The 10,086-nt window shown below is 31.9% G+C and overlaps 1 protein-coding gene across 4 annotated transcripts in view; it reads left to right on the forward strand.

Annotated features, from left to right (window-relative positions):
- LOC136337916 (UDP-glucuronosyltransferase 2A2) overlaps positions 1-8,413 on the forward strand; it is a 69,423-nt gene extending 61,010 nt beyond the window's left edge. For all 4 annotated transcript variants that reach the window (XM_066279846.1, XM_066279845.1, XM_066279843.1 and 1 more), the window contains 3 exons: positions 766-853; positions 1,735-1,954; positions 6,769-8,413. In XM_066279846.1, coding sequence (XP_066135943.1) covers positions 766-853; positions 1,735-1,954; positions 6,769-7,048 — 588 coding nt within the window. In that variant the 3' untranslated portion in view covers positions 7,049-8,413. The remainder of the gene's footprint in view (positions 1-765; positions 854-1,734; positions 1,955-6,768) is intronic.
- Positions 8,414-10,086: the final 1,673 nt, after the last annotated feature.

Consider the following 10,086-nt stretch of genomic DNA (forward strand, 5'->3'; position numbering starts at 1 on the left):
TTCTAACAAATTTTCCTGTTAAGAGTTTGCCACCTATTAGTATATAATCTGGAAGTTGCCCTACAGAGTCCTCCAAAAGAAAGATTGTGTTATGAAAAGTTAACATCCTATCAAGATACTACATTAAATAATACAGTAGAATATAAGCACACCTCCTATCTAATTCTCTCACCAAAACAAAAAAAAAATGAATGAATGAAAGAAAAAAAGAAAAAGAAAGAAAGAAAGAAAAGGAGGGAGGGAGGGAGGGGGGAAGGAAGAAAGATAAGAAGGAAGAAAAGAAAAGAGAAAGGAAGGGAGGGAATACAGCCAGTCATTCAAAAACCAGACAATAAAAATTAAAGAAAAATTAAAGTTAATTATATTTTTGGAAAATATTACATTTGAAACTTGGAGTTAGGATGGCCTCCTGACAAATTTACATGGCATTTATGATTGTTTTAGTGATTTTTAATCTGCAACTCTGGTTGACTAAAATAGTTTTATTTTATTTATTTTTTTCACTTACAGTCTCATTCTCCAAATTTTTTAAGTGATAACATCACTTTTAAGTGATAATAGAATATTGAATAAACTATTAGTACAAGCCCTTTTGAAAAAAAAGTAGATGTAAATGTCCTACTGTATCTCTCAATTTTTTTAAACTCCTTTTGTACAGTCTTCATAAATATCACATAGACAGGGCTACATGATTAAGTAACTTGCCAGCCCTAAAATTCCTTAATGGTGTTTTTACTTGCAAAATTAAAGCACTGTTCTCCACAGGTTTTATGGAGATATGGAGGAGAGAAACCAGCTACATTAGGAGACAATACTCGGATCTATGATTGGATACCCCAGAATGACCTTCTTGGTAAGATTGAAGGGGAAAAACTGTATAGTTGGATGATGAACAAATTAAGTAACTATAGCAACTAAATTCAACCAACATTTAGGAATTTAGTCAGAGGGGAGAGGGTTTGGAGGACTGAATAAGAAGGTGAAGGGATTAGCAAAAAAATATTTACATGGATACATAACATATAAACAAAGTCAACAGTATGGGTACAGGGGGTCCCCAAACTTTTTACACAGAGGGCCAGTTCACTGTCCCTCAGACCGTTGGAGGGCCGCTACATACAGTGCTCCTCTCACTGACCACCAATGAAAGAGGTGGGCCTTCCGGAAGTGCGGTGGGGGGCCGGATAAATGGCCTCAGGGGGCTGCATGCGGCCCGCGGGCTGTAGTTTGGGGACGTGGGCGGCAGACGGTGCACCGAGTGGTGGGCAGGCGTTGGTTTATTGAATTGTGCACTTGAAACCTATATGGTTTGTGAACCAATGTCATACCAATAAACTCAATAAAAGTATAAATTTTTAAAATTCATCAAAAATAATTTTAAACTTTTACATTTCACTGCCAATTTTAAAGCAGATATAAAGATATAAAGAATTGGCCATTTATAGATTCCTGATCCCTCTGATTCACGAAAGACTCTCATCACTTTTCAAATTTCAATCTTTGTTTAGATATTATCTCTTCAATAAAGTCTTTCCAAACAATGCAAAGGGAGTTAATTCTGACATTTTCTGAGATCACAGGTTTCTAAGATAACAATAATCCCTGTGTTCAGCTTCTAGAGAAAATACTGCCTTCTTCATTGGTTTATCCTGTAGTTTTTCTCCATCTCTCTGAAATTCTGTTAGCATATTATAATGAAATTTTCATCTGCTTCTCACCCAACCCTCAAACTAGGTCATCCCAAAGCAAAAGCTTTTATCACTCATGGTGGAACTAATGGGATCTATGAAGCTATTTACCATGGGATCCCTATGGTAGGAGTTCCCATGTTTGCTGACCAGCACGATAACATTGCTCACATGAAGGCCAAAGGTGCGGCTGTGGAGGTGAACATAAACACAATGACAAGTGCAGATTTGCTCAACGCCTTGAGAATAATCATTAATGAACCTTCGTAAGTACTACTGCTTCAAAAAGCTTACCATTGATTACATTACCCATCATATTCAAGAATGTCCAACATTTTGTGTATTTGTAATCGGTATATTTTGAAATAACATAACTAATATAAAAATTACTTTTTAAATTAATTCCTCAAATTGATGAAATTATTTACTAAAAAAGCAAAAAAAAAAACCTCAAATTTTATTTATCTATCTTTTTCAAAATAATGTCAATGATGACATACATTTTCAGATATTGTTTAGATCATCTGCTTATTTTTATAAGTACATATGCTTCTCTAAGTATTATAAATGTTCAGTAAGTACAAAAAAAAAGAAGTGATAATTTGCCAAATCATTAATTATTCAAAAATAGCCATCATTAATACTGAGTGCATTCCATATTAGCCAGATGCATATATACAGGGAGAAGATAGAGAATAGTTAATAACTTTATAAATATAGATTGTGTGAATTCTTAAAACTTTATATTTTATCTGATTTAACTAAAGATTAGTTTAAAGGAATATATCAGGGGTCCCCAAACTTTTTACACAGGGGGCCAGTTCACTGTCCCTCAGACCGTTGGAGGGCCGGACTATAAAAAAAACTATGAACAAATCCCTATGCACACTGCACATATCTTATTTTAAAGTAAAAAAACAAAATGGGAACAAATACAATATTGAAAATAAAGAATAAGTAAATTTAAATCAACAATCTGACCAGTATTTCAACGAGAACTATGCTCCTCTCACTGACCACCAATGAAAGAGGTGCCCCTTCCAGAAGTGCGGCGGGGGCCGGATAAATGGCCTGAGGGGGCCACATGCCGCCCGCGGGCCGTAGTTTGGGGACCCCTGGAATATATAACTTATATTGGACTTTAGATACCTATAATTATATCTTAGTTTTTTTTTCTGAAAGAGCTCAGCAAAGTTAAGAATTTATTGAGTTTTAAGTGGTTTTTGTTTTTGATTTGTTTTTAATTTTTTTGATTGTTAATTTTTACTACATGTTTTCAATTTAGCCACCATCAGTTTAATTCAAGCTATGGAAGAAATCTCATCTCTGATATGCATTAAATTTTAATTTGTCAATATTTGTAGTACTTACTTTCCTCACATTTATTTAGTCTTTTTTTATATTTTAAGGGAGTCAAATTTCTCCATTGAATCAGAGATTATTTATTCCAAAATATGTATTTTGGATTTGTTTTTAAATGAATATATCATATGGAATTTTCACTCAATAAAAACTCATGGATAATAAATTTCTTGAGATCATGTTTATTGATACTTGCTCACTGCCTTGATATGAAAATGATAACTATCTGAATATATAATACTTAGCTCTTTCTCTTCTTCAGAATTATGTAATGGTTACCCATAGTCTTCTAGCTTTAAATGCTGTTATAGGTTTTGAGAACTATTTGATCATTTTTCTTTTTACATGTTTCTTTTCCGGTGTGGAAAAAATATCACTGATTTTTTTTAATTCAGAAACTTAATTATGTTGTATCTTTGTGAATTATTTTCTACATTTTTCCTGGATTACAGTGATTTCTTCCAACATGTTAATATATAAATAAAAAATTATTTAATTTTTAAACTTTTTTCAGAAAGTAAATTTGTATGTAATTAGAATTACTTTTAGTTCCATTTTTTATCTCTATTCAAGGATCAGATTTCATTGTTCTTTATGTTAAAATATTTTCAATTGTTCTCTTTCTTCAATATTTTCTAATTTTTCTGATCAGTTTTTTATTTTCATAATTCACTAAAGTTGCCTCAAATAGTCTATAATAGTCATTTTTTCAATATGAGATTGCTGTTTCTAATTTATTTAATCCTGTATGTGCTGTCTTTAATATTTTAAGAGCTCACCTATATCCTTTATCATCTCTTCTTGTTTTATAATCTGATATTTGTCTCTTATATCAGTGTTCCTCAACCCCCGGGCTGTGGACCGGTACCGGTCCGCAGAGGAAGAATAAATAACTTACATTATTTCCATTTTATTTATATTTAAGTCTGAATAGTGTTTTATTTTTAAAAATTGACCCAATTCCCTCTCTTACCTCCGTCTAAGACTCACTCTTGACGCTTGTCTCGGTCACATGATACATTTATCCGTCCTTCCCTAAAGGCCAGTCCGTGAAAATATTTTCTGACATTAAACTGGTTCGTTGCCCAAAAAAGGTTGGGGACCACTGTCTTATACATAACCCTCACATTCTTATTACATTTCAAATCTCTCCTTACTGTAATTGTGTATTATGCCTGTGTCATTTTTTTTGTGTATGCTTTTATCAAGAAATGTTTTTCATCTTGCTCTCTCAGTATTTATTCTGAATTTGTATATGTGCCTTATATTTAAACTTGTCACAGGTTGTTTCAGATTCAGTTACTTTTATTCAAAGGCAAAAATTGAAGCCTAGTTATACCATTCTATTCACATTTATGAAAACTGAAATTCAGGGGATAGGAGAAAAACTCAGATGAAATTTTATGTAGACTCATTTTTACTGAAACTATTTTGAATAAAAGTTTTTGTCAAAGTCTTGGGATTACAGTTATCTAGACAAAATTGTCAGTGCACCTGTTTCCAAAAAGAGATAGATTATCAGTACAGGGGTGGGCAAAAGTGGGTTTACAGTTGTCAGTATGTAAACCACAGTTTATTCTTATATTATTACAATCATAACTTTGGTTTTCACTATTTCCTCCTACTCACATTTTAATCAAATGACTTTTATTAATATGTATGTTTAAGTCATTTTCAGATTATTATAAAAATCAATTCAGGAGCTGGGTCTGGGGTTAGGAGGTTCAGTAAGACTTACTATAATTTTTTTCTCTTGATATCTAATCTTTTAAACTATTACTGGTTGTTAATTGCTGATAATTTGTTTCATTTTACCAAAATATCAGAGTGAGAAAATTCTGTAGTTTTCAAACTCCACTTCATTGAATGCTCATTAAATTTTAATAAGATTTGAAAACTATTGATGTAAGCAACAGAAAGAATCATAAACATTCTTAGAATTTTCCCATAAAATACCTAAAATTATTTATTTTAAAATACCTTAACATAAAACCTAATATCAATTCTGAAATTATCTGGGAACAAAAGAATCTAGTGTAGACTTTACATATGTATATATTTGTATTTCATTTTCTTATTCTTTAAAAGAATTAAGGAACACAAAGGATTATATTTAAGTATATAAACCATAGTATCAATTAATCACAGTATTATGTCATAAAACATTAGTGTAGAATAAAATAAAAATAATAATTTAAAATATTAACATAGTTCTAATTTTATCTCATTTATAAGAAAGCATACTTTATTTTTATTTCAGTTCATATGTATAAATTTATCTATACAGTATATGTGGATTTCAAATATTAAATATCTGTCTATAAATTCTAAAAAGCTTGAACAAAAGTACGATTTGGAGAGGTAGGCTTTTACTACCACTATAATTTTCCTTAAATGTATTTTAAAAAGCCATCTGAAGTTACTGTTTTGACCTTATCATGTCATATACTCTTAGGAGTATATGGTTATTCTCTCTAATTCTGCACAAAAAGAACACTGCTGGATCTGTTGTATCACATTGACTGGTAAATGATGCTACATTTCTTTTTCCCCAGTTCCAAAAATGTCCTGCTCACACTAGGACATCTCTTCAAAAACCCTTAACCTCTGTCATCTTTATGTTTCCAGGTTGAAAATTTTATTTCCATCACAAAACAAAAAAATATATATTAATTCATCTCAGCCACCAAATGTCAAGTGAAGACATAACTCACCTTTTAAATACAGATTTATACCCATTTTTGTTTAAGAGACCATTAGAGATATTAACTCTATAATTATGACTATGGTGATGCCACAATGGTTAGGACAGGGGTCGGGAAACTTTTTGGCTGAGAAAGTCAAAAACGCCACATAATTTAAAATGTAATTCCATGAGAGCCATACAATGACCTGTGTATGTTGTGCATTATCCAATAAAAATTTGATGTTGTCCTGGAGGACATCTGTGATTGGCTCCAACCACCTCAATCATGAACATGAGCAGTAGGAAATGAATGGGCTGTAATACATGAGAATGTTTTATATTTTTAACATTATTATTATTTTTTTATTAAAGATTTGTCTGCCAGCCAGATGCATCCATCAAAATAGACACATCTGGCTCGCAAGCCATAGGTTCCCAACCCCTGGGTTAGGAGTTCAAATTCTATAGAGTTATTTTTATTTATATTGGAAACTCAAATTACATCTCCTTAGCATTTCTAAAATTGCTTAGTACCTTCATCCAATTTTGATGTTGTCAATATAGACAATGTCCTGTTGTGTATAATGAAAGACTCTCAAACACTGCAAAAACGACTTATCGAGGCTGACTACTAATTTTCTTTTCTTGTCATTATTAACTAGTCAGACATAAGGGTCCATGCTTATAAACTTTTTAATGGATATTTTCCACAATGTGGTTTAGCCACAATTTTTTTCTTAGAACATCCTTGACAACCACACTTTATATAATATTAAAATTTCTTCTTTAAAAATTTAGTTATCCCTTTTTTTATATGTTTACATTTTACCACATTGTGTCAGAAATGTATTTCTTACATACTCACCCATTTACAACTTTTAAAATGCTATACAGTCAGCAAAGTTCATGTCATAACAAGAATTAAATATTTCCTCAACACATCTATAGCCTTTGTATAATATAATGTTATACAAAGTTATTGCGTACTTACCTTCAACCAAAACAAAAGCTGTCTATGTCTTTGTCTACCAGCTATAAAGAGAATGCTATGAGGTTATCAAGGATTCATCATGATCAACCTGTAAAGCCCCTAGATCGAGCCGTCTTCTGGATCGAGTTCGTCATGCGTCACAAAGGAGCCAAACACCTGCGGCCAGCTGCTCACAACCTCACCTGGGTCCAGTACCACTCTCTGGATGTGATTGGGTTCCTGCTGGCCTGTGTGGCAACTGCTATATATTTGCTCACAAAATGTTGTTTAATTTTTTGTCAAATATTTAGTAAAACAGAAAAGAAAAAAAAGAGGGAATAGGTCATTCTAAGGATATTAAAAGCCTAGATGGACAATCCTATTCAGTTTATCCACAATGAACTTAATGAAAATATATCTTCTTTATGTTTTTAAAATTTCCATTCCTCTACCTTAACCTACAGATAAAGCCTAAATGTTAGTAACTAGTGAGCATGCCCCATCTTCCTTTGTCTTTTCCCAGATAGATTTACCCCCTTCCTCTCTCTTTCCTAAAACAGGAACACTAATAATTGTATGTATATTCTTTGATAATATCAAATTTTTCTTTACCTTTAACCCTAAGTGATATGCTGAGTAATAACATGCTAAGTGCAAGGAAACATACAAAATGTGAGCTGATTTGATGGATGTAGGGGATACAGAAGAAAAAAATTAACATGTTTTTTAGAACATATAAATTAGGAAAATATAAGAGATTAATATAAGAATAGTATTAAAATTTTTATATATAAAAATAATCCCTCTATTTGACCAGTGTTACTATGGTCTAGGGTCTGAGCATGAATTGATAATAACTGTAATGGCATATCACACTGAGATAGATCTACAATTTCTGTTGCACACATACATAATCATGGTTTATGTTTCACTTTTAGTCAACAAGTACTCTTGCATACCCTTTAATGCAAGAGTCTGGCTACTGCCTTCAAACAGAAGAAATCAATTAAGTCATTTTTTTCTCAAAGACAGAATTTAACAATATGTTAAAGGTACACAGATTACTTTTAGAGAATAACAATAATAAGTAGAGAAAAAATAGTAATTTTATGAAAATTTTAATTAACAGTACAATTAATAAATTTAAAGTTATATGTCAATTCATTATTTTTAAAAATCACTAATGCTTATAATCTATAATCAGTAAAACCAAAGGTTAGTTTTCTGTCAAAAAACATTTACTTGGAATGTAAGATCATTATATTATTTTTCAGTTTTTATCATTTACAAATTTAAATTTATCAAATAATTGTTATGCCAAGAAAATGAGATATTAGCAGATCTTCTTGAACAAAAATGTTACAGTAAATATCAAGGCAAAAAACTAATTGAAAGTTAACATTAATATTTGAATCAGCTTTGCATTAGTTCAACAAATAAATAAAAGACTGAACTTTCTTTTTATAAGCTTAATGACATGTCTAACTAAAGGTTTCATTTTAGTGTTTGATGTGTAATTAAAGAGATAAATGACATTCATTGGCTTACTGACAATTTTTAAATTCTTATTCATTTCAATATGGTATATTAAAAATTACTTCCAATATAAAAATAACTGTATCATGAAAGCATCTAAGTATATATTTCCTTCTTGAATATATTCACTACTAAAATCTCAAATAAATTCTACTACTTTTTTGTGAAGGCTGCAAATGTATTTATTATAAGTTAACATTTCTAAAGGGTGATTCGTATTGATGTATTTTGATCTTAATACTTTTATTAATTCTTCTTTTTCCTGAATATCATCAGAAGCCAGCTGGCAAAAATTCCTGGGTGATACCTACTTCATTAATTAGTGTAACTGTAACACATACTTTAAAAAGATCTTTCATGGTTTTTCTTTATCAGTCATTCATAAAATTGTTCCAAGAAGGAAACTCTCAATCCTAACAAAGCAGAAACCATGTGATATCAAAGAGTACTTTGCACAATTCTTACATTCTTAGAACATAGAGATGCTCAGGAGCCTGGATTTAATACTTTTACTTACTTTGTTCCATGGGCCCTTTATCCTATGGCAGCATTTCTGCTGGTCAGGGTTCTTTACTGGGCAAGACGATTCAAATCTTCGTCCATTCCAAATCAATGTGATAACATATACAGTCTGAATGATTTGCCACAGCATTCCATTGATCCTTACTATTAATAAACAGCAATCTAGTTTATCTTTTTTATTTTGTATCAATCACCACAGCCAGGAGAGGAACACTTTCTTCCACTAAATTCAAAAACAGGAGCTCAAAATAATCAAGCAGCACTCGAAGTTCTAATCTGAGTAAATCATGGTCATATCTCAAGGCTGAATCATTCATTTCTTGAAAAATGCAACCTCAATACTGCCTGACTCCAAGTTGCAATAATGAAAAGCAAAGTTGCCTAAGGGAAATGGTGAAGCATATTTGTTAGGGAATCTACTGTTTTCCAATCCCTTGAACTCTGAACCCATGTACTCAAACTAAAATACTGAAGGCATATATCAGGCCTTGATTTCAAGCATTCTGCATCTTTCAATACAGCAGCTAAAATACACAGGGGATTGTCTCAGCTAAAATCCTGAAATGCTTTCATTAGCTAATAGGAAACTTGGTAAAATCAGCAAAGTGCATGGATATTAGATTTTGTTGCATTTCTTTGGCTATAAATATATATCTTGATCATTCACATGCTGATACCAATACCATGATTTTTACTAGGACTTCATGACCATAGTTTCTCAGGCTGTCAAAAATGCTACAGAGAGTGTGTGTGGGGGAGAGATATTTGTTACTTGAAAATTTAATTACTTCTGTGGAGAAAACTGATGCATCCTGTAGGATGGAAGGTGAGCAATGCAACCTTTCACTTTCTGACTGGCTAGATCCCTAAGAAGTGCTGCCAACTGAGAAGGCGGTGGGGGGATATCTTCTATTAACAGATAGAGTATATAACAGCTGAAACAATCAGATAAGCCTTAGTGAGGTGAATTCAATGTTGTACGTTCATGTATAGTTTCCATTCCACTCTGCATTGCTCTTCTATACATGAGTTTTATGATCAAATTCTGGAAAGTGGAAAATATAGTGGCATACACAGAACTACTCCTCCAGAACACCTTATTATTGAGACAGGTGTCTGCAGCACTTGGTTTCTGGAGGAAATTCCCATTAGATATGAAATTCTTCATAATTTAAGCAAATTCAAATCAGGTTTATCTACATAATTCTACTCTAGGTATTCTTGTCTTTAATCTTTCCTCTAATTCTTTCCACATCTTTGACCAACCAATCAATCCATTAGTGAATGACCATGGGTCTGTAGATCTGTAAAAGCAAACCAGT

The sequence above is a fragment of the Saccopteryx bilineata genome, chromosome 5, assembly GCF_036850765.1.
Source record: "Saccopteryx bilineata isolate mSacBil1 chromosome 5, mSacBil1_pri_phased_curated, whole genome shotgun sequence".
Taxonomy (NCBI): domain Eukaryota; kingdom Metazoa; phylum Chordata; class Mammalia; order Chiroptera; family Emballonuridae; genus Saccopteryx; species Saccopteryx bilineata.